The sequence below is a fragment of the Acanthisitta chloris genome, unplaced genomic scaffold (assembly GCF_000695815.1).
Source record: "Acanthisitta chloris isolate BGI_N310 unplaced genomic scaffold, ASM69581v1 scaffold29212, whole genome shotgun sequence".
Classification (NCBI taxonomy): Eukaryota; Metazoa; Chordata; class Aves; order Passeriformes; family Acanthisittidae; genus Acanthisitta; species Acanthisitta chloris.
In genome coordinates, this window is record NW_008659232.1 from 1 (window position 1) to 24597 (window position 24597).

A 24597-nucleotide genomic window follows, 5' to 3' on the forward strand; every position below is an offset into this window, starting at 1 on the left:
GGGGAGGTGGTGGATTCACCTTCCTTGATGGTTTTCAAGATGAGCCTGGATGTGGCACTTAGTGCTGTGGTCTAGTAACCACGGTCGGGTTGGACTCGATCTTTGAGGTCTCTTCCTACCTGGTTGATTTTATGATTCTTGAAACTGCAGTCTTGTGCAAGAGGTGTATGTGTGGGAAAATGGTGCACACTCTTAAATATAAGAACTATAAAGTAATCAGAAATCATATTCTAGAGTGATTTGAGGATGCTGGGAAGCATTTAAAAAATTCTAATTCTCATAGCACCTGCAGTCTCTTAAATGTTATTTGATATTAACCATGATTTTTTTGCGTTGTCTTTGCTTCTTACTTTTAAATGCTGAGAAATAGTTAAATTTGTAGGAAATTCTTTCAGTTGTTTCTTAAAACGGATACAATTTTGGAAGCTGGATATACCCAGAGAAAGGGTTTTTGATTCTAGTTTCCTTATATGGGTTTCAGTCTTTTGTGTGCTCCAGAACAAGCAAAACAGAACCACCCCAACCTCCCATTTAAAACTAAACAAACAAAACAAAATGCACACACAACTTGGGGGGCTTATATATTTTCATTCCAAGTTTCAACAGCACATGTTGTAGAGACACAGAGCTTTATTTTTAGTACAATTTATAAGAGAGAATAAAGAAAGTGAGGCACAGAGGGACTAATGTTACAAGTTTTGATCAAACTTAAGAAAGGAAAAAAATCCAAGCTTAAAGTTGACTGTTCGGTCTTACACTGTCCTTAATTGACCATGCTGAGCTTACCGGATGGAGTTTTGACTCCAGTCTGTATTTCTTTGCTTTTGCATATTTCAATCCAGCTTCTCATGTCACTGTAACATAGGGATTTCTTCTTTTTTTGTGGTTTAATTGTATGAAAAAATTTGGTGCTGTATTCTTGGAACTGTACAGATGGTTCCATGCCAAACATATTTGTTTACTATGGTAATGTCTGAGTTGTAGTGTGCCAGCTAATAAAGGGATTATTTAAGGAACAAGGTGAATGACTAAAACAGATGTGCCAGTTGGGTGAACCATTAAAAGAATCTTACTTCTCAGCTTTATGTAAAGGTTATTTTTAATGCATTTCTGAGAAATCAAGAGTGGTTGCAAAGGTATTTTTGAGGCAGCTGTAAGCCTCTTGTAGATTTGCTTGGTGGTCTTTTCCTGTGGGCCTAAAACACATGAGTCTTTTATCTCTCTTATTGAAGAATTTGCAAAGACAGCAGGTAGAAGTCCTGAGTTTTGACTTCTGATCAAGTATTATAATCTCATAATGCATTTTGTTCTGTTTATAAATTGATTGGTTTTGTCTTTCAGTTGTGAGGAAACCTGATTAATATTTCTGTAATGTAAAAGTAAATTCCTGTTATGCAATACATATATGTGTCTTCCTTCCATGGAAATCCTGCGTCACCTTGCTGTAATAATAGTAAAACCTTTTACATCTTTTCTCACACAAATATATTAAGTACTCTGACTTTCCTAGAAAATGAAGCACTCTAGATGCTAAGCATTTTAACCGAGGGTAATGCAAGAATGTTTGAGAGAGAAGATAAACCCATGGATTAGATGCTGTTTGCCCAAGCATTTAGTCTGTTTTATATCACATTATCCAAGTGGCATCCAGAAACCTCACTGATTGTGATGTTGTTGATAGGTTTGACTGGAATGTCTCTTCTTAGAAATTTACTTCTGTGAATAAGAGATGCGTTGTCTTGTTTCTTAGGTGTTGATCAATTCATTTGGAAGAACCCTGGAGACAGGGTTCTAAAGAGTAGGTAAAAAAAAAAAAAAGTCAAAGCATTTTAATAATGTTTTTTAAACTTAGCTTTAGCTTGTTTGGGATACAAAATATTTCCTTTTAATTGCCTTTAATTTAGGAGTTAACTTTTGTAATAGACAGGTAAGGACTAACTTGAAAAAAAAAAGCTCGATTTTTTTTTTTTTTTTTAAGTCTGGTGCTTAAGTATATGGTGTGTTTTGAATTAAGCAAATGAAGGACTGCTTAATGCACACACTCTACTTGCTTAAAGCACACACTCTACTAAACTTGATCACATATTGTATTCCATTTCAAATAACAGTATATTTTAGATAATTGTTCCTGAAGTTCTGCTCAGAAAGATGAAAGTAGTCTGTCTATTTGTACCTATCTGTTGCTGTTTGTTGTCTCTTTCAATATATTTGTATTACCAACTTTTAAGTCATGGATTATTTTTTCATGTTCATGGCAACAGAGGAAAATCTATGTTCTCTCATTTTTGACTTATGAATAATGCAAATAATATTATCTTGAATGCTTTTCCTAGTGGCAGTACTGGTTTAGAAATAGCTGTTTACATATATGAAGCCTCTCTGGAGTTACTAAAGGCAGACTTTGTTCCTTCGTTAAGAATAATTGAAATAGTTACTTTCTTTTTTAAGGCTAGTTGGGTTTGTGTTTAATCCTAGTACTGAAAAAAATCCAGAGACAGCACAGAAGTCAACTTCAGCATTTTCAGTGGGTTCCCATCCAGACATTTATCAAAGAATGTCTGTTTGTGGATGATAATTGTAATCTGATCTGAGCTTAAGTAAAAATGAAGAATTTACCCTCTGATTAAATGTAGCAATTAAGGATTTTAAGGGGCTTTGAGATGAAGCATCAATCTCATAGCCGTATGTTTGGTATTGTAGAGCCATTGCAAGGCAATTAGATAACCTTTCCTGGGCTTTCAAGGCTCTATTAATCATCTTTATTTAAAAACAAAGGAAAGGCTGCTTTGAATTATGGCTTTTTTTGATTATCTGAGGTCTTGGCAGCATGTTAAAGCACTTAAAATACTCATCTGACAACACAGCATTAAGGTAGGGAGTATCATGTCTCTTATTTGTGTCTGTGCACCAGCCCAGTAAGCACATGGCATTTCTTTCAGTTATTTTTATGAGATACTTGCCCCATTAAGATGAGGGTGGCTATATTTATCTAGGAACAAAGAAAAATTGGCAGAAGGAAGAAGTTTTTTAAATACCTAGAGGTTCATAATACACATCTCCTGTCAATTTTGACAGGAATTAATCAATTGAATTCCATAAAGTTAGCTCTTGCAAAACTGTCTTGTTTAGCAGTTAACTTCAGTTTGTTGTATTACAGTGTGGATTTGAACCATAACTTTGTTTAAGATTAAGAACCTCTTCAACCTGGAGAGGTTTAAGATGTAAAATGTGTAGCTGACTTGATCAACCTTAACATTGAACTGACTGAACCCTGCATTTCACCTAGCTTCCAAATGTTGGCTTCTTTCTTGAAGGACCATGATTTGAATGCAATGAAAAGCTATGTGACTGGATGTAAATTGAATTGGACCTGCTGGAGAGATGCTGAATTAGTTTTATTTATCATGTATGCTGAAAGCTTTTGACATTATGCTTGGTTAATAATTTGTTTTCTTTCTTTCCACCACTCCAGGCCATATACACCTATGAAAGGAGCCTTTTCCACTGTGTGGTTTGACAGGTATAAGATCTCTATTGACTGTCCAGAACACATTGAAAGTATTGATTCCATGTGCAGGGGCCTTACAAACCTGATCAATGATGAGATTAAGAATGGCATTGCAAAGAATAGGATACTAATAGGTAAGAAAGACTTACTTCTAACATGTTTATTCTAATGGTTTTTAATTGTTAAGAGATCATTTACTTTGAATTTACTCTAGCCTGAAAACTCATGAGCATGACTTGCAACTACCAGACAGCCTCTTCAGCAGCGAGTCGTTAATATTGAGTCTTTATATAAACCTGTATCAGGTGGGGAATGTGGCTAACTGTAAGCAGTTTCCTCAAAAATGTAACTTAAATTGTTTTTATTGTAAGAGGTCATTTGTAATCTTTGTTTAAAATACAGAGTGGGCAGTGATTTACTGTAAAAAGTACATATTTCCTTTTAGCCCTTTTCAAGAGTGGAAAAGTATACCTTCCCAAAATGGCTTGCATTTTGGAGAGTGGAGATGTTGCATATAAATAATCATGAACTTTTCCTTACTGCTGTAATCATTTTGACTTAAATTAATTCATGGAGGAAAAATTTGCATGTTACGGATCACTAAAGGTGAACACTTGGTAACAAATGAAGATACCTATGAACTGTGACAGCTATCTTTGTCTTAATTTCCACAAATTTCCAGTAACTTTCACAGTACTTCTGTAAAATGGATAGTGGGATATTGATCCCCAGGAGCTGAGGGTGATGAAGTAGCTAGCCTGTGTCAGAGAGGGAATGAGAATTCACAAGTCCTTGGCTCCCTGTTCTTTCTCTAGACCACAAACTATTTAATGTTGGGGAAAAACCTCTTAATGTGGGAACTTTATAATTTATGGCCAGCTGAGTCAGGTCATCAAAATCTTGGTGGAGCCACTACCATTCAGCCTACATGTTTTCTTGGTCCAACCCCATGTTGCTCTTTGAAGGCCTGTGCTTACTTTCCCTTTCTGGCTCATTGCCCTGGCTGCACAGTGCATCATTTTGGATGGCTGTCAGCACAGTCTCTTTAATCTGTCTTGCCCGTGTTAACCTGCTGGCTTAGAAACAACTAAAGAAGTGCAGGTGCTTTGCTGTAGAGTGAGCTGGGAAATGTTCTGTGTACAGATCCAATGTTCTACTAGGCTTTTCTCCTTGCTCTGTAACCTTCAAAATTAGAAAAAAAATGAGACTGCAAAGTATGAAAGTTGTTTTCCAAGTCATAAGCAGAGTAAGGAAGTTGGAATGCCCCGATTGTTTCAGCCTGTAGATATGTTGGAAGTCCCCGTCTCTGTGTGTTTGCATTCCTCATATATAAATCAGAAATAATTGTACTCACTTTGTCACTCTTGAAAGCTTTGTTTCCTCACCTCTGACAGAGACTACATGCATGCGTCTTCACAGTTGAGTCTAATACTCATGCAAGAGGCCAAACAAGGCAGCTCTGAATTAGCTTCGTCCAGGATACAGAGGGGGACCCATGTGGATGCATCTGAAACTTGGAAGTGTAAAATTAATTGCGTGACTCATGGCTGTACAAGATTAAGTGTTCTGCCACAAGAGCTTTGAGCCTTTTCTACACTGGTTTTGATGATTAACTAGTGTGTGATGCAGTGGAGAAGGAGCCTTAGATATCCTGTAAGGTTTCTATGCATAAAGGTGACATTCTTAGTTGTCTTAGATGGGACTTTGTGCAAATAATTGCCCGTCTTCTGACATTGTTTCTTACTGGAAATTAGGAATTCTGTAAAGGTATCATGCAGCTTTATGACATTCAGCCTGGAAAAAAGGAGGCTCTGGGGAGTCCTTATAGCACCTTCCAGTACCTAAAGGGGCCTACAAGAAAGCTGGAAAGGGGCTTTTTAGAAGGGCATATAGTGATAGGACATGGAGGAATGGCTTCAAACAGACAGAAACTTAGATTAGATATTAGAAAGAAATTCTTTACTGTGAGGGTGGTGAGGCACTGGTACAGGTTGCCCAGGGAAGTTGTGGATTCCCCTGCCCTTGTAGTGTTCAAGACTAGGCTGGATGGGGCCCTGAGCAGCCTCATCTACTGGAAGGTGTCCATGCCTGTGGCAGTGGGGCTGGAACTAGATGATCTTTAAGGGCCCTTTCAGCCCTGGCCATTTTATGATTTTTTTGGTCAAAAGAGAGCACAAGGCCAAGTCAGTATGTCTGCATCGAACTGTAATGTCCACTGGAAAAGGAAAAATGGGTGGTCTGAAATTTTTCTTAGTTTGCACAGTTGGTGTACAGGCGATAATTGAAGATATGGTCACTTGCTTAGAACATCAAATAATTGAGTCCTGTCAGATCTTTTTAGAGTTCTCTTTGAAAAAGTCAGGAATATCCATCTGGTACAAGAAGATGAGGCTTCACTTGGGGAGTGCACAGTGGATTTGTGACTGCTGATACTGTGGAGTTGGAGGAGGCAGCCTTTGTGAGGTGAAGGGGAAAATAAGGCATTTATAGCAGAGGAAACCACGGTGAAATTTTGCTATAAATTCATAGTGCATTCAGTGATGTTGAGTCATGTTAGAGATCCATAATGGGAATGCTGGTATGTATCTTATTATGGAAAACAGGGACAAAGTAGTTGAGACTGGAGAACTTGGGAGTCATCGAAGAGCCGCAGGGGCATTTTTAGGTAGTTCACAGAAGCCAAAGAGCAGAGTGGTTGTATGAGGGTAGTTACAGGGAATGAAGTGGTTGTGAAAGGGTTAAGGCAAACTAGGTTGTGGGACTGTAGTGAGTGGGAGTTTTAATGAGTGGAAAGAAAACAAAATGAGTATGAGGATGGTAACGAGATTGAAGGTTATGGCTTTTTATGGATAGCAGACTAGAAATTATAGGCTGAGGATGAGTGTCAGATATTGTTAGATGAGGATGAGTGAGGTGTTAGGCAAGCAGGAAGGTGGGTAGCTGCTGACAGCTCAGAGGTGTGGGATACATAGGCAAGATAAGGGGGCACTGTGCAAAGGAGAGCGAGTGGGAAGAGAGGGGAAGCAGGAGTAGGATCTCAAACAGTGGAAAATGAGAGGCCCAACACCTGGTGTTCTGGGGGATGATTTCCCTTCTTGAGCCATTTATACTTTCCACAAAGATCAAGACTGTGGGACAGTAAGGTCATTTGCTCTTAAAGAAATTAAATTATAGCCTGTTTTGTTTATTTCAATAGCACAGTTAGCTCTGAAATCCACAAGCGGCTGCTGTAGGGCACAGTTCTAAAGCTGAACATAGAGTCCAGGTTGTGTGGTGCCACTTTTCTTTTTCTGTATCAAGAGGAATGTTGGTGCAACCTTGTTTTTAACAGCTGCTCTATGAATCAATTTCTGAAGGATTAAATTACTTAATCTACTGGATGTGCATAAATTCTTACTAATAAAAGATCCATATCAATTTTGTGTAACAACCAGCACACAGTAATTTATGGCTCATTTACCCATTCCTATTTCCTGACAGTTTCATGAGTTGCTTTCCTATTAATACAAGTCTTTTGAGGACAGTAGACTTCTGATTCATTAAGGTTTATTACCCAGACCTTAGAGGTGGAAGGAAGGGAGATAAACAGCAATATATAATTATTTAAAAATAATGATAATGGTAGTCACTTCTTAGTCAAACATTCTTGTTGAGTTACTCTTACTGGTGTTCCTGGCTAAAACACTTATTGCAAATAATCCTGTAGGTAGGTTTATATTGACTTTGGAGATAAAGGAGGGTTATAAATTTAGTCAAATTCTGACACTTGGAGCTTTGATAGTATCCCTTCTTAAAAACTGGGTGTATTTCTTCCTTATAAATGCCTGAATTCATTGCTAAATTAGCCAAACAAGAAAATAACCACAATTTGAAATGTGGGACAGTAATTTCTTTTTCTATTTAAAACTGAGTTGGTTTTTCAGGTGGTGGTGGTGGTGGTTTTACTTCGTTTTGTTTTCTTGTGTTTGGTTGTGTTTTGCTTTTTAACTGCTTCCATAGTGATTGTGCACTGTAAAATAACTCCACTGAGGTGGACATTGCCAAAGATTTCAAGAATCTTATTGAAGAATATGTTAGAAGCTCATGAAAGAAATGGCCACTTCATTTTTGGAGCATTTTAATAGAGCTCATTTTAGTCAACTACAGTACAGAGAAAGGCAGTCTTTTTATTCTTTTTTTTTGTTCTTTATTTAGCACTACTTTTCTGCTTTCGCAGGTCACTTTTTGTGTAGTGCAGAAGTGCTGATCCAGGCGTGTTGGTCTCTGCCACCTGTAGTCACTTGTGTAAGCAGCCAGTGAAAATAAACTTTCCATAACAGTCCTGTAGATTTGACTGTATGCCAAAAAACACATGCATGATTCCTGACCCCTTGTACTGTAACAATAACACAAGACACACAACCACTTTTTGTTTATTGCAAGACTTCTTACATAGCTACTGAACCATGTTGGAAGTAACATGAAAGCTCTGTGTTTCCTGTAAATATTAGCATTTCCAGCTCTCTCAGTGTGTGTGTGTGTGTGTGTGAATGGGATAGGGAGGAAATATCTTGGCTTTGACATTGCAGAGAAAGAGGATTCTGTAAATATGTGAAGATAAAAAAAATCAAAAATAAATTGTTAAAGTGTTGGGCAATCTACTTTACCTACAATCTTGACATTTTATGTCTTTGGCTTCCAAGCCTTTCATTGTCACTCATCCTGTCTTGTGTCTTCTGTCTTTATTAGGAAAACATTGTATTTGATTTAGAGGTACTTAACTGCCTTGTTCTCATGGAGTAACTCATGGATTTACGTTGCTGTTTGTCACTGCAACTTTTATGAGATTTCTCTTTCATATGTCCCATTACATGGCTTTGTGGTTTATCTAAATTATGCCCAAGGTGCTGGGCTCAAGGCAATACTGTTAGCCCATCTTCCCCATAATACCTGCAACATCTCATTAATTTTCAGTGGATCAGTGTAAATTGGCATTTCATTTGTACTTCGGGGAAAATGTTTGCTCCTCTTGGGTATTTCTTTTGTACCTGAACTGGCCATTTGCTTTTCTTTTGGAGCTTTACTTGTCTAGCTTATGCAACAGGAAGCAAAAAGAGACATTAACAAATGGATGTTTCTGTTTTCATGAGAAGTCATTCAGTAGGAGGTACAAATGCTAATCATTTTAACCAGAGAGTAGGATCCACTACTTGTCACTTTGCTTCCCAGTGCTGGTGGTGTTCATATTAATATATCTAAAAATGAGGGACTCTGAAAGGTGGCACATTCTCAGTTTTGATCTGTATGGTGAATTACAGACTTGGTAAATGATAGTGAAGGTTAGGAGTAAGTAAGGCTCACAGCGGTACACCCAAAAATAATTCAATCATGAAATTGTCATAGCATATCAGATAATGGCTTTTGCAAGAAAATAATTATAAAGTTAATTGAATTCTGGTCTTTTCAGCCTTCGTAGAAATTCTCTTGAAAACACATGATTGCTCGTCTTGAAAAAATGCCTGAATTTAGTGCAAAATTAAATGGATGGATGGGCTTTTAGAATGCTTGAGTCATGTGTAGACATGCCACAGGGTACAGATTAACCTGTGCTTTCTTCACAGTTGTGCCTACAGAGTCATAGAAGAGTGAAGCTTAACAACATTCGCTAATCCATTGTCACGTGTCAGTGTAGGTTCAGCTCTGTTTAGGCAAATCCTTGCAATTGCTTTTCTGACTTCTACTGAAAGATCTCTGCTAACAGAAGGTTCACAGCTCTCCAGGACAACCTGTTTCTGTTTCGTTATTCTTTGCTTTAAAGAGCTGTTTTCTAGCTTTCTTTCTGTGATTCAGTTAAAAGTCACAGACACTGTGAGCATAAAGAATAGGTTATGCTCTCCCTTTTTCCCATGTTGTGCCATTAATGCTGCCTGCAAATATGACAGGTAAATGTTGCAGTAGGGCTGTGCTGTCATTCTCTCTAGAAGATACCAAGAACACGCACTAGGTAAATGAAGCAAGCTATAGATTTGGTAGAGTAGCATCTTAAGAAAAATTGATTTGAGACTTTTCATGGATTTTATTTTCTTTCTAGTGCTAAAAATTACAATTCCTTAGGTACACATGTTGAGTTCCCCTCTATTACCCATACCAATTGAAAATAAAACTGTAACTGGCTTTTTTTTTCTTACTGAGAGTTGATACATTAGAAACATTTTACAAGAAAGTTGTAAAACTTGTACCACTTGAATATGCATTTTAAAACATGTTTTGGCTGGCGAGAGAGTTGGGGAGCAAATTGATTCATGTTCCTAACAAGAGCAAGTGGCTGAGCCAGTCAAGGGAAGTTGTCTTTGTTCTTGTAAAGACTCTCTCAGTAACAAACAGAACAAAAAGGCCGTCAAAGGTGGAAACCCTTCATTGTAGTTCTGCTAGTGTGCAAGGTTAGTGGTTTGGTGAAGCTTCATGAATAAATTAAAAGCAGAAAATTAGTGCTGTGAGGAAATTCACTTGAGGCAAAATACATGTTTGAGCATTTAACACAGGAGCAGTGTTCAGGGAGTTCTGTGGAGAAGGGAATCTGCAGTTCCACTGGCATTTGTACTCTGTTGATATTCATTTATGAACACTGTTAAATGTATATAATACTTCCATTCATTGATGAAAGGGAAGGTCAAAACAGAAAGTCAGCTTCTTTGCAGATGATGTGTTTTGATGTTGCCATTAATAGAAGGTAAATCATGGCAAGTCCCTAGGGATAGCAGAAAGTAAACTGAAATGTAGCTTTAGGGAGAAATTCCCGATAACTAAATGATTCAAGCTACCCTTAAGTTGAAAGACGTAGGAAAGGAGAAATGGAGAATGAAAAATGCTGTGAGAATGGAAAGAGAATGAGGCAAGAGTATGTAATGTATTGTGATGGTAACAGAACAGGCCAAGACAATTTCTAACTGTGCTGGTGCAGCCTTACACAACAGTTTGTCTTGTGGTGTGCTGGCACAGGTGCTGTGTGCCGTAAGATTCCTTTATTGCCACTTCGTTACCAAAACTTTACTGACAAATTTGAAGAAATACAGGGAAGATGAAGAACAACTACTAGAGAGAACCTAGTGAAGAAATATTGCTTAAATTAAACACCTAAAGCCACACCCCTATACTTGAGTTTGAATACTCATCTCATGAAAGTCTGGAGTTTAACTTCTCTTCCTTTTTTGTTTCTGTGCTATAATGAAGCAGTTTCTCCTTCTGCCACTCAAATTCATGTAGGAAGAGCTCACAGTCTGTCTTTGCAAGGAGCAGAAGACCTGTACTCAAAGCCGGTGGCAAAATTCATGTACTAGATGTGATTAATAACTAACTTTTTCCCCATGGCTTTGATTTCTAGTGTAGAAAACAGCCTTGAGTACATTCTAAAATGTTACTGGAAAGACCAAAGAAATGATGATGTTTGTTGTTTCACAATTCTATAATCATTATTCATAGCAAATTCACTAAGGCATTTTGCAGTCAGATTTATATGATTCAGGAAGAAATTGGTAATATCCAGCCTGCGTTTGTTAGAGAAGTGGGGTTTTGTTTTTGTAAAGAAGAATGAAAACCTAAAGAAATTTCCCAATTCTGGCATAGGTTTTTGCAGGCACCATTGGGGAGAAGGCAGAGTTTTTAGCACTCTCTTATGTATACAGGACATGAGAGACAAAATAAAGAAACCTTTGTGCTAGATAATAAAATTAGACATTTTCTGAGATACAAACTCAAACATTGTTAGATCAAATACAAAGAAATTAATAAAGCTGAAATTTGACAGTAGGTTTTTTTTACTTGGTTTCCTGAACTCCATATAATGTTCAAGTGTCATCATGGACCAGATTAACATTTCAGACAAATGCAAATAAGAAGCAAATTAATACAAATCAAGATCTTCAGCAGAAGTGAACTGAAGGTTTGTTTATAAGGCTCCTAAGGCCATTTACAAGCTTTGGAAAGAATGTTTTATCCCTGAAAAGTGACAACTGTGATGAGGGTTTCTATTTTATTCAAGCAGGAATAAATTGCATATGAGAAATTCAGTCTCTGTTCACTCTGTGTTGCATCATTGTATGGCTGGGGTTAATTTAACATAGTTAGAGATGATATTCAGCAAAGAATGTTTTGGTTTCAGTAAAGTACTGTATGGGAGTTTTCTTCTGATTCAATTCAAATTGTGGTGATTGTGTGATTTCAGCAGATCTTTTGCAACTAGCAAAGCAAGTTGCAAGCAGCTTTCTTCTCATTGCAAGGGGGTGTTTCCTAGAAATCAACACTACCCTAAGGCAGTTTTGAGGTCATAAATATGTACTTGAGTGGATTTTCACTGCAACTGAAAGTGTTTTACTTGATTGAGCCTGTTTTGTATATGCTCACCTTTAGCCCAGGCATAAACCTCCTTTTTAAGGCAGGAAAATTAACACACATAGGTGCTTTTCTGAACTGGTATCTTGAACATTGTGGACTTTACACTATTTTAACTGTTTTGAAGGATTGATCACAGTTCTCAATAAAACAGGTATAAGGGGAAAATTGAAAGTGAACATACTTTTTTATTCAAAACCCCTTGGCAAACTCTGAACTATGCACATTCTTTGTACATCTCAGAATTAGATTGGTCTCAAGTGAAGGGCTTGGGATGTTCTGCCCATCTAAGGTTGAGATGCTGCTGTGTCATTTTGATTTTGTCCAACACTCATGACACAATCTTCTTAGCAATGCTGTGCAGTTTATGTATTCATTATGCTGAGATCATTTGTATAAATGTTGTTTTCTTCTGTGTTTTGCTTATAATCTCTCAGTTGATACACTTGTGTAATATCTGTACCTGCCTATTTTTTTCCTTAATCCATAATCTGAATTCTTGTAAAAGTTCTTGACTCAGCATGTCTTTTATGTGATATGTCAAATATACTGAAATACTTCTTATAATTGAAAAACATTGTCTGCAGCTAAAAACGCTTCTTCAAATTGTTGTTTTTGAAGCAGTTACCATATGGCATTTTCTCAGAGATTGTTGTGGTATCAGGTGATGAACTTCAGGTTTTCCCATGAAAACCAAATTCAAAGAACTCGTCCTTTGTATTGCATTTTCTCATAGTAGTATGAGCTACATAAAAGAACCATTACCTAATATTCTTCTAAACAGAAGGTGATTGCATTGTCAAAGACTGCTGGTGAGTAATTGCACACAGTGTGCCAGATGGTGACTAACTGGGTACAAAATTTTAAGATTAAATCATTTACAAACTAGTAATGAGTTTTCAATGTAGCTTTTCTTCTGTAATCTAGAATACTTAAAATGAACTTCATTTTATATGTTGACCAAGTATTATCTGTATGTATTTGTAAGCACATGCAAAATGGTCCCTTATACACTTTAGTGCTCCTTTTTTGGGTTTGTGAATGGAATCTTTGTTCAAAATTATCAAAAGGAAGTGAAGTAAATTATGAGATTCCACATAAGAAAATAAAGGAAACTTCACTCTAGGTATTATCTGGATGCAGTCCATATAATAGCCTGTGTACTGTGTCCTTGTGAAGTAATGTGGTAGTCTGGATTATTTTCCTAGTTAATAAAGCATTTGTCATGTAAAAATCCTTCTTGAGGAATTATCTCATGTAAGGAATTAGTGCAATTGAAGAGACATATGGATCTCTGAAGGCTATTAATTCAGAGATCCTGTTAGAGCTCAGGTGCAGTACATTGCATGTTTTTCCCTATTTATTATATATCCCAAGGTGTAACGAAAAAAAACCCCAAACCCTGAATGTACTAGTCTAATGTGGTGAATGTTCATTGATTATGTACTGTAGTGATAGAGATCTTTCACGTGTGAATGCTGCTTGCCTAGAGGAAAACAAGTTGAATATAAAAAACCAGGAAGAATTGACTATTAATAGAGTTTTGCTTTGTTAATGTCAGAGTATATATGGCCACACTGTTCAGCTACCTGGTAGGCACCATACACAAATGGCTTCTAAAGTAATGGAATTTTGGCTGATTTTATTTTCCTCTCTCAGTAATGAATCTTCAGCAGTACTTTAGCTATTCAACTTCTTAATTGCATCATGCTTTCATTTGAGCCTCAAGCTGCACCAGAGGAGGTTCAGGTTGGACATCAGGAGGAATTTCATCATGGCAAGGGTTGTGAAACATTGGACAGGACTGCCCAGGGAGGTGGTGGAGTCATCATCCCTGGAGGTGTTCAAGAAATGACTAGACGTGGTACTCAGTGCTGTGGTCTAGTTGATAAGGTGGTGTTCAGTCAAAGGTTGGACTCGATGATCTTAGAGGTCTCTTCCAACCTAAGTGATTCTGTGATTCCACGATCATTGTAACTTTTATGTTGCTCAAGATGTTTTTTGATTGCATTATGTATATAATATGTGTGTGTATATATATATAATGTATATTATATATATAAGAGAAACAAGTCTGAAGATAAAAACAAATTAAATGCTGGGTCAGAAAGACATATAGAAAACTCCAATCTTTTTCTTATTTTCTTTCATCCTAGGAGGCTTTTCAATGGGAGGTGGAATGGCAATGCATTTAGCATATAGGTTTCATCAGGATCTGGCAGGAGTCTTTGCATTGTCTAGTTTTCTAAATAAAGACTCTGTTGTTTACCAGGTGAGTGTGTGGTAGACTTAATAGAAAAACTGCTAGCTAAATGGCAAACGTAATTAAAATTGAATATAGCATGTTTATTTATCTGAGTCAATTGATTTATGTTCTAAACTTATGCCATTTCCTGGAAATAAACAAACACAGCATTAGGCAAGTGAGGATTTAAAGCTGCGCTTACATGATGTTTTGTTGCTTTTATTGCACAGACAGTACAATTATTAGCAGTGTAGAAATAGATTAACATAACAAACTAAATGCTTTGCAAGTTGTCCTTAATTATTAGAGAGTCTGTGTAAGTAACTATTATTTGAAAATTTATGATGAATTACAATACTCATGGGCTCCACCTGCTGTCATGATTTTTTTCTGTTTCCCTTATCTGGAGAGGGGTATAGACCTTAAAGTAAACACTGTAATTTGTCAAGAGTTAGCATATTGGAGTTTGAAGTGAACTTTTTTCCAATATTTCTTTTGTTTACTTTTGTAGAGATAGTACAATATGACCACTAAAATGCAGATTAATAAATGCAATGCTGTTTGAGTTGTCACCATGTAATTGTAACTAACTATTCTTCTAAATTTTTTACTGATATGTCTGACAGTGTTTCCTCTCCATCTAGGCTTTGAAAAGTAATGAAAATGTTCCTCCAGAATTATTTCAGTGTCATGGAACTGCTGACGAACTAGTTCTCTACTCATGGGGTGAAGAAACCAACAAGATGTTAAAGTCACTTGGAGTATCAGCAACACTTCATACTTTTCCAAACCTCAATCATGAGTTAAACAGAACTGAAATAGAAAAATTAAAATCCTGGATTGTAAAAAAATTGCCTGTTGAAGCAGCAAAGGCAAATGAATAAAAGAAGATCCAGCCTCATAAGCTTTCTGATTTTTGTGGTTTTAAGATCACGCATGGCATGTCTGTGGGTGTCCCAAATATGGTATATCAGCACAGCTTCAGGTAGACACATTCCATAAAGTGCACCTAAGTGGTGAAATGATGGAGCTGAGTATTAAAACTCATCTTATTATATGGGTTTCTTTTTCAGTTTTCTTATCCAGTTTTTAAATACACATCCACATCAGTCTACCGAAAATAATGACTGATACTATTAAAACCATTCCACAATGACCAAAACTGTATTCAAGAAGCATTGCTCTGAATTTGCCAGATAGATATTTTGGGTGAGTGGGGGGGATGTTCTAAGATGGAAAAATACACCGTAGTATAGTTGTCTCTTAATGGCATTACAGCAGAAAAAGGCCGATTATTAAAATAATGCCCTTTTACTTGTAGAAATACATGCACATTTTCAAGTTAGTTCAATGAGATGAACTGTATTGGCTTCAGTTGGATTCTCAGCATATGGGAATGAACCTGCATCAAAGCAGAGTTGTATGTCACCTCAAAAAAATGAGGTTTGTGTTATATTTTAAGAAATCCTTAGTAGCTGTGTCTAGCTCTACCATGAGCGCTTGTTATTACCCCTTCCCACTGCTTTGTTACTCCGAGCACTAGCTTTATGTGAGTTTCTTGAGCCCTGTGTGGTTTCTAGTGTAGGTTTTAAAAGAAGAAATGCCATCATGATTGTTAAGGCCTATCCTGTTTTTGAAGAAATCATTCTTTGGGCACTGTTCCTGTAGCAACTTATTTTTGCCAACAGTTTTATTTTGGCCAGAAAGATCACATTTTAAATTAAAAGATGAAGATACTTGATTCCTCCATGAATATTTAAAAGTTGTAAATAATGATTTTGATGTAAGGAAAACTTGCATCCCATTATTTTAATGGTGGATGATTTATTTCTGTGTCACTTTGATAAAGTAACTCAGAGTATAAATATCTATTCTTATGTAATTGTAATGCTTTTTTTTATTCCCCCCTCTGCCCCATTTTCTACTTCCCAAATTCAGTATTTTTTTTGGCATGACAATGTATTCAGTCTTTTGCCAAAGCAAATAGACCCAAATCTCTTGCTTAATCTTTCCCCTTTTCTGAGGAGTGGATCTAGGACACTGTCATTTGCTCTGTCACAGCAGATTGCTGCCGGTACAGACTGTGACTCCAGAAGTATCAGCCAGCTCTGGGGGACTGAATTTTATTGGAATCCTCATGCTCCAAGTCCTAAGCCAGCTTTTACCTATCTTGAATAAGCAAAGGGGAAAAAATGTCACTGTTCAAGTACAAGGCATGTAATTGGCAGTAGCAGGTAACAACTTCCTGCTGCTAAAAATATTTTGCTTTATTTCATTTTCCTAGCATTAGCAAGTCAGCAGTCTGTTCTGAAAAACAGCATTTTAAATGGCACATGAAAACTCAGCTATTTAAAACACTGAGTGAACAGCAGTTTTTCCTGGTGCCCTAGGCTTCCTAGTTGCTACAAATTAAATTGAAACAGGTGTGTGCAGAGGCAGCTGCGCTAACATTGCCTTGGCCCAAGTCTAATTACAAGCCTTGACAAGTGAAGTAGTAGCATTCTAGCAATAATGCATCATTTTGAGTTTTGCCACATTTTCTGCTCTTCCCCCATTTCCTATCAGGAGGCTATTTGAGCCACTAATGCAAGGTGGTAATTCATTTTGGTGACAAGTGCATTCAGATGGGAAAGTGGCAGGCTTCTGGCAAGGTGGCTTTTAACAAGGTCGGAGAACTGTGCAAAACAGTTGAAGTACGATCATGGAGGATAGAAATTATTACCAAGCCAAACCCAGTTCTTTTGATTGTTTCTGCAGTGTCAATAGTTGCAAATACAGTGGATACAAAGTTTGGCTGAGTTCCCTTGATACAGGCTGAAAAGCAATTACAAAGGTTTGCATTCCATGATATCCTTAGCAAACACTAAGTCCCTGGTTTGCATCTGGTTTTTTTCCATCTTCCTTGGCTTGTGTGTGAAATGCCAACTAATCAGGAGATGCATTGTGACATAAGACTCAAAGTCTGTCAGGTATATGCTGTAAAGGAGACCCAAATCTCAGGGGTTTTTAAGGTCAATTTTGGGATGTTAGAGAACTTGTCAACGGAGTTTTCCTTCAGGCTGTAGGTAGCTACAGTGAGGACAGTGGGACTTGTCTATCCCATTTGCTGAGGATGATGTGGCTCTGTGTCCCAGATGGTGCCTAGCTCAGATTGGACAAACAAATTAAAGTTTAGCCCAGAAAAATTTGGACTGCTAGTTGGTATTGAGAAGCAGCCAGAGGCAATATTAGTCCTTGAAGACAGTGAGCCTGCTGTTAGATCTCTAGTCAAATGAAAACTTTATTAGTCAAAATTAGCCCAGCTGCTTAACAGCATGTTTCAGAAGTAATCTATATAGGCTTTTGACTGACTGGCCTCTTTTTTTTTGACCTGGCCCTTTTTTGCCACACTTTAAAAAAATTCCTGTTCAAATTGATACTGCAAACAGGGCAGGGGTTTATTTGCCGAAAGGGCATCTCAGCAAGGCTTGTGGCACAACAGCTCCTTGACCTGCTTGTTGGCTGCTGGGTAGAGTTCAAAGTGCTTTATAGAACATTTAAGGATCAAAAAGAGGTCCTTTTTGATTAACTGGTTGCATGTTGTTGTGCCAGGGTTCCTGTAGCAGGTGCCTGGGCATACAGAGCCCTGAACAGGTGTGTCTTACCAGCTGAACCTAGATTTAGATGAAGAGAATGGAAAAGAATGCAACTGTTTTCATTCATCCCTAAGCTTCTACTCCTGATCATACAAAGATGATAGGGAGAAAGACTATGTACTCTTGGGAGGAGCAAACTTGAGGCTGTCACATTTTTTTCCCCTTATGCATAAGCTTCCTCCTGCTTCTGTTCATATTTAAAGGTACAGTCCTGAACATAATTTTGAAGAATAAATTGCAAAACTTAAGTGCCAAGTGTAGATCTCTATCACTTGAGCTACTGAAGATACAAGAACATAAACTAGAGAGAAGGCAGCTCTGTGCTGTGCAGCTCCAGAAGAGGGAGGAGCAATAGTGGGCATGCTGGTTTATGTTCATACTATAACTCTTTTGAGGCCTTTTTTTTCTTTTTTTTTTCCTTACTATTTAGATAAGAGTTTGGCTTTTAAGTATAAACTTTTAATACCATTAAAAAATGTAACTTGAATAACTGAGTAAATCCATTCAGATTAATACTATTTTCTTGGAGTTTGGTACTGTTTTGGTGAAATACATAATTCAGTAAGTAAAAGAAAACTAGTTTAATATAAACTTTAACTCTCTTGGGCTCAATTAGTGTGTTCCATACTGCTTCAGAAACAAAGTGCTAGTGTTTGCACTTTTTTTTTCTTCCTACTTTTCTGACACTACACATTTGTATTTCAAATGTTTGGAATTTGTGACTAGATCATTGCTGTGAACTTTGGTGCCTTCTGAGTAATTAATGTGCTCATACAGATGTTTAGAGCCAGAGAACAAATGTGAACAAGGCAGAAATTGGCTGATCAATGTGGGAAGCCAGAAGACATTGGTAACATAATTTTGATATTAAAGTAAGAAGTTTTCTACTTAAATTAATCTCTTCTCATGTTAGATCTTTAACTGCTTTTTTAATGAAATCATCTCTAAAGCCATTTAACAAGTCTCTACAGATGAAGTGAGCCAAATGGGTGAATGTAACTTGTATTTATAAAGATGAGATCCAGATGGCAAAACACAGAAACAGGAACCTAGTGGACAATGTTAGAATGAAATTGTGAAGGCATAGATGGAGGAAAGTGGATATGAGTTTACTTTCCAGTTGAGTTTATATGAGTTTACTTTCCAATTACTGTCACGTGTTCTAGGACAGCCGAGAATGTTGGTTGGGAGATCTTAGAGGAAAACCCTCTTCCATGAATTTTCCAGCTTGAATCAACCTTCATGAGTGATGCAGCTCTTCAAAGCTGCTCTAGAGAAAGGAACATAATTACTAATGCATGTAGTTTCCTACTTTAGTTTGTTTTCCAAATCACCTTCCATTGTGGGAACCTAATGTCACTACTCAGAAGAAAGAGCAGCCAGCAGTTCTATTTTCAGTACCAGGTTGTCTGTTCAAGTGTTTCTCTATACACTGCAACGGGACTTAGCAGCATCCTGTTCATGTCTTAGTTACTGACTGGTCAGTAGCACACAGAATGTGGAAGGCAAGTGCTTTTCCTCTACATAGCTGTGAGTGCCAATATTTTTCTTTACAAATGAGAGCCAGAATAAAAAGGCAGTGGTTTCCCCACTCCCATTCTGTAGTTCAATGGCTTGTGTTAGCTAAAGATGTGAAACACCTGGAATTAATTCCTCTGCCCCACAGAGCATGTTCATCTTGTGTGCCACGACTTAAAATGTTATCTATACGGTCAATTTATCTAATATCTTTTTTTTTTTTAATAGACTGTATCATCATTCAGTAGAACAGAGGAGGCTTCCAGATTTCCCTTTTGCTTAGGTCAGTGCCTGTGGAAGACTTCCACTTGTTCTCCATCTCTCTTAAGAAGGGTTTAACTGTTGCGGTTAGTAGAGAAGACAATATCCTGCATCAGTTGACTGATCACTGGTTTGAGTAATTTCCTGCAAGTGTGGGATACCGACCTGCACACTCTCAGGCAGAGGTGGAAAATGAGCCTTTTCCCTGTGCCTTGGGTGAGCATTGTGATTACTGAACAGTTTTAAATAATTCAGCAGAACCAGTGGTGTGGATCTAGTAAGGCTTCTTATTCCCCAGCTCACAGTGTTGAGCCTGTTTACCTTAGCTAACCTGCTGCCATTGAGATGGGTTTTGTGAGTCTGAAGTACAGGAATTCCACTCTTCTGTTGAGCATGTGAGGGCTGTAGACACTGCTTTGGTGAGGAGGCACACAAAGTCTTCCATGGGGTCTGTGTGTAAATCTATAGGCTTCTTTAAAAATGCAAGCAAAAGTTGGCTTCTCCTTACTGAGTGCTTAAAAACAGTTGTGCAATGCATGTTAAACATTATTCTTAGGTCATTAGCTCCTAGTGACAAGGCAGTTAGACTCCTGAGAACAAAGCCAATGAGTCTTAGTAACCTGGGCCATAAAACATCGTGGAGACTGTCAGTATAGAACAGAGAGTATGCTCTATGCAACTTTCCCACTACTTCATAGGGCCAGTATTTTGTGGTTGGAGGATATTTCACCCAGGGTTATTGAAAGTAGTTATTGTTTTAAATTAAATGCAACATGAAGGAGTAATAACCTAATAGTCTGCAGCTCCAAATAAAAGCATAGAAGAATTGGTTTTTTGCTTGTGCTCTTTTGGTGTAATTAAAGGTGTTTGTCAGAATGTGTACTGGCAGACATCAAATACATCAGACCATAGTTCAAATCAAAGAAGCCAGCAAGAGATGTTACTGTCACGTATACCACAGAAACTTTATTAAAATATGACTTCTGCTGCTTCTTGCCCTTTAAAATATGTAGAACTAAATCAGATTGCAGGGATTACCTGCTGTCATAGTTGATCTTTCTGGAGCACATTTCAGCCAAATACTGATATTAAAGCATGTGAACAACCTCTGCTGCCTTAGAGCGTATGGTTCCCACTGATGGATCTAGAAAGTCTGGCTTCAAAGGTGGAGTTTGTTTTGTTTGAGTTTGGAGGGTTTGGGGTGAAGTTCTTAATGTAGCCAAGGTCTTGTGAGGGGCAGCCAAAATAATTATGAACCTTAGTCACAGTAACATGCCAAAAATGCAAAGGCAGTGATTTAATACTTCCAGAGTAATAAGAATGGTTGAATACTCAACCATTCTTCCCTTCTGTAGCTGTGATTTTTAATTGCTAGTCTCTGACCCATTTGAAGCATGCTTTTATCTGAGCAAGGTCTCTCTTTATGTTTACTTTTGTAATGAAGTGTAAATTGAAATAATTTTCAGGTTAATGCAAGAAATTATTCAGGCAACGAACTTCATTTATACTTAAAATAGACCTTCTCTTCATTCTCTTTGCACTGCAGAAATAGTAATGGCCGACTGATGACCCTCTGGGCAAGAACTATTGCATTGCCATCACTAGTTTTTTTCCAAATAGGCAATAATTGAAATCAGGTTTATCCATAGACTCGTTTTGACTTAAGCCTTGATCCTGGACCCTGTAGAGAAATTAGTATTTTTCAGTGTTTCCACTGAACAGGTTACACTGTAAATAAACTAAATTAATGCCCAATGAACATTGGATGAACTCTTTCTTTGGTTTGCAACAAAGTATTTTCCAGTTAGGACTTGCAGGTGCCTGTCTGACTGCCACCTTTGCTTCTCCAATGGTTTGGGGAGGGGGAGGAAGCTGGTTTAGTAGGTTCCGTTTCCTTTTGAGCTGTTGGCATGCGGAGAAATATTTGATCCCATGACACATCACATCACATTAACACTTAGAACCATGCAGATTTTTCTTTTCTGTAAAAGATTTTTCTACTGTGGACACCTGTAGTGTGTACAAAGGTGGAGTGCCATGAGCTAATTTAAAATAACTTCCTAATTGGACTGGATTAAAAATGAAGGGTGGTGCTGCTCATATTTATAGTAAAAAAATATGTTGACATATTTTTTGGAAACAATGTGGCCCATGCTTCTGTTTGTATTTATAATTTAGCATGACTCATAACCAGAAGTCAAAACTGTCCTGGTGAAAAGAAAAGAATGGATATTAATATTGCAAGTGCCAAGGCAGATTTTGTATATTGAAAGCTGACAAAAAAGACAATTTGCAGAGGTTTCAGTAAGTGCATCATTAAATCATCCTTGGCTCCTTCTCAATTGTTTTTCTTAAAATGATGCTTCTCTAAGCAAAAATATAAGCATGTGAAACACTGAAGGTGACTTTCTTAGAAGAACTGGGTTTTTTTTCCCACTTGGGGAATATATTTTTTCTGAAGATGTTCAATTGATTAATGCCAGACCTCATGGAATTACTGAGTGAAATCCTCAAGATGTTCTAGTGTTTTTATAGCACAACTCAGTCTTCAGTGGTTTTGTGTATATGAAAATGTTTGGCAGCTTAGTTGACCAGATAGGCAATGGTATGTGAATTTCACATTTTATATAAAGGCCCTTGGTTTCATATCTAAAATTTAGGGGTTTAACATTCAGCTGAAACAGCGGTTAAGTGATTACCTTCATAAATTCTGTAGTGTCATGAGAAAGGAGAGCCTCGTGGCGTGCTCCACTCTACCAGCACTGGACATACATACTTGGTTTTCCTGAAGGCATTTTCAGACACAGCAAGCTGTCAAGTTTGGAATTGCCTGTAGTACTGCTGGCTGCAGCAGCTCTCCCCATGGCCCATGTGGAGACTTAGGTCTGCTCTCCCAGTGTTACAAGCAAGTTCTGTCTTCATAATGGAACCCCCTTACTATGTTTGGCATGAACAGCACTGAGAAACATACGTATTGTATAAATTCCCTTCTTGAAGTACTACTATTACTTTGGTTAAGCCACTGTAAAACTACTGGTATGCATTTGTTCATAGTTTGGAAAGTACTGTTTTCATTACAGTAAACCAATATAAACATCAGCAATATTCCTATCAAACAAATTAGTTCTCATATGAAATGTATGGTAAGTAAATTTGTTGCGTAGCTGAATACAGTGTTATTTAATGGAACTTGTTTTGTTGCCAACCAAACATATGGATCTTTAAATGCATTCCCCTTGGGGCTATGTTGAAATCATCCACCATTAGCATGTGCTGAATTCCTATCCAGACTTGCAGGCTGGCTGCCTTTATTGTATGAGATTTTGAAATGCAACTAATGGTGCAACAATTTCTGTTTTGTTAGTTTGTTTTAAAAAGAAATTTGCTTCACTAGAGCTTTTCTTTTCCCTCCCACCCCCCTTCCTTTCAACCTGAAAAAGAGTTTTATTTTATCTTCAAAAGCCATAAAGGTTCTTGGTTCCTTTGAGGATTTTTTTCTCAATTTCTCTTCTAGTTTTTTACTTTTTACCTGGTGAAATAGATTAAAGGGCAAAAGGAGAGATAAATGGAAGACAGGGTAATATTCTTGTCTTTGCCTATTGAAATGATTACTATAGGAATATATATTTCTGCAAAAAGATTTTTTCAGAAAACTCTGCCTTTTTTTGTCCTAGTTGTGACAGTCTGTATTCTTTGACAAGAAGAATTTGGGAAGAGAAGAAGATTGGGAGAGATTGGGAATGCTCCTTCAGCCATCATATTTTTAACCACAGAACTCTAATGAGCTGCCACAGTAGGTTACATTACACTTGCAGCAGGAGTAATAGCACAGATCTTTGTTTACAAAATCCTTATATTGATTGCCATATGTAGTAGTATTTGAAATCAGTGTCATTCCCTTCTTGTAGTGAAACATACACAAGTGTCAAAGTTTAATACAATGTTCCTCCATAGCAGTCAGTGTATTAAGATGGGCTTTAAAAATTGCTGTACTGTAATTACTTCAAGTCATTTAAATTGAACTCACAGCAGTTTCTTTAAGACCCTCCCTTTGTACTTAAACAAATACTGAAGTGGTGCTAACCTCATTTTCCTGTGTCAAATTCCTTCCAGTGCTGAAACCATGAGTGTGTTATAAAAATTTACTTGTACAACATCTGCATGTCCTGAAGTCTCTTGCAGTCAAAATTGTTTTGCCCTACTGAGATAATTAAGTGGCACAAATTTTGTTTCTAGATTTGTGCCCAACATCATATTCAGAGCTTTGAACATACTTAGCTACTGGCTGGCTGGGCAAGCCTGGTAAGGTTACTGGATGGTGGCATGTAGAACTTTCAGGCATTCAAAACCAGCTTAACATCCAGCTCCAGGTACTGGATTGAGACCACCTCGGAGGGACTTGGCTTTAGGAGAGCAGCAGGGAAATAAAATGTTCTTTCAATAAATAATTAGGAGGACCTGTTAATGCTATGCAGAGTAGAGCAGAGTTGTCTGTGCCAGTTCCTTCTGTAAACTGGTGTAGCTCATTTGGGACCAGTTGAACTGTGCCAAAATACATCAGACAAGGTCCTGACATGAGTGGAGTTACTGGGGGCTTGACTCTGTATCAGCTGAGGATCTGCTTCTGGATAGTGCATCAAGTAGGAGAGCATGTTGAAGGGGCATTTCAGCAGTATGATTTTTTTTTAAGCCTCAAGAAACATAAGTGTAGTAGTGGCATAATGCTGACAGCTGGAGAGGGGGCACTTGTGTTGGAATTAATACAGCCATGACTGGCAAGCTGAAAGATGTTCTTACTCCCTCAAAAACAAGGTAAGGAGCTAATTATAGGTCCACTGATGTAATGGCAACATTCTGACCCACCATTATTGTCCTAATCATAGTTGTAAGTCAGGTCAATTAAAAAGTATTTTTCTTGCTTTCTGTATACCAATTCCATTTTATAATAAATTTTGCATTATTTCATGGAGGTTACAGAGCTCTGAAGGTGATCAAAGTTACTCAATCAGCAGCAGCTTGAGTTGTAACCCACCCAAGAGCTGCTTATAATAATATTGCTTCAT

General features: G+C 37.5%; 1 protein-coding gene across 1 annotated transcript; it reads left to right on the forward strand.

The window, feature by feature from the left end:
* The first annotated feature begins 3464 nt into the window (after nucleotides 1-3464).
* Nucleotides 3465-15024, forward strand: LYPLAL1 (lysophospholipase-like 1). The gene is made up of 3 exons (XM_009069327.1): nucleotides 3465-3642; nucleotides 14032-14147; nucleotides 14765-15024. The coding sequence occupies exons 1-3, from the start codon at nucleotides 3486-3488 to the stop codon at nucleotides 15002-15004; spliced, it is 513 nt and encodes a 170-aa protein (XP_009067575.1). The 5' UTR covers nucleotides 3465-3485; the 3' UTR covers nucleotides 15005-15024.
* Nucleotides 15025-24597: the final 9573 nt, after the last annotated feature.

Excerpts from the sequence above, each read along its gene's own strand:
- LYPLAL1 (XM_009069327.1), top strand. The coding sequence starts at position 3,486 with ATGAAAGGAGCCTTTTCCACTGTGTGGTTTGACAGGTATAAGATCTCT. Across the intron at positions 3,643-14,031 it reads AAAGAATAGGATACTAATAG|GAGGCTTTTCAATGGGAGGT; the intron begins GTAAGAAAGACT and ends CTTTCATCCTAG. Across the intron at positions 14,148-14,764 it reads AAGACTCTGTTGTTTACCAG|GCTTTGAAAAGTAATGAAAA; the intron begins GTGAGTGTGTGG and ends CTCTCCATCTAG.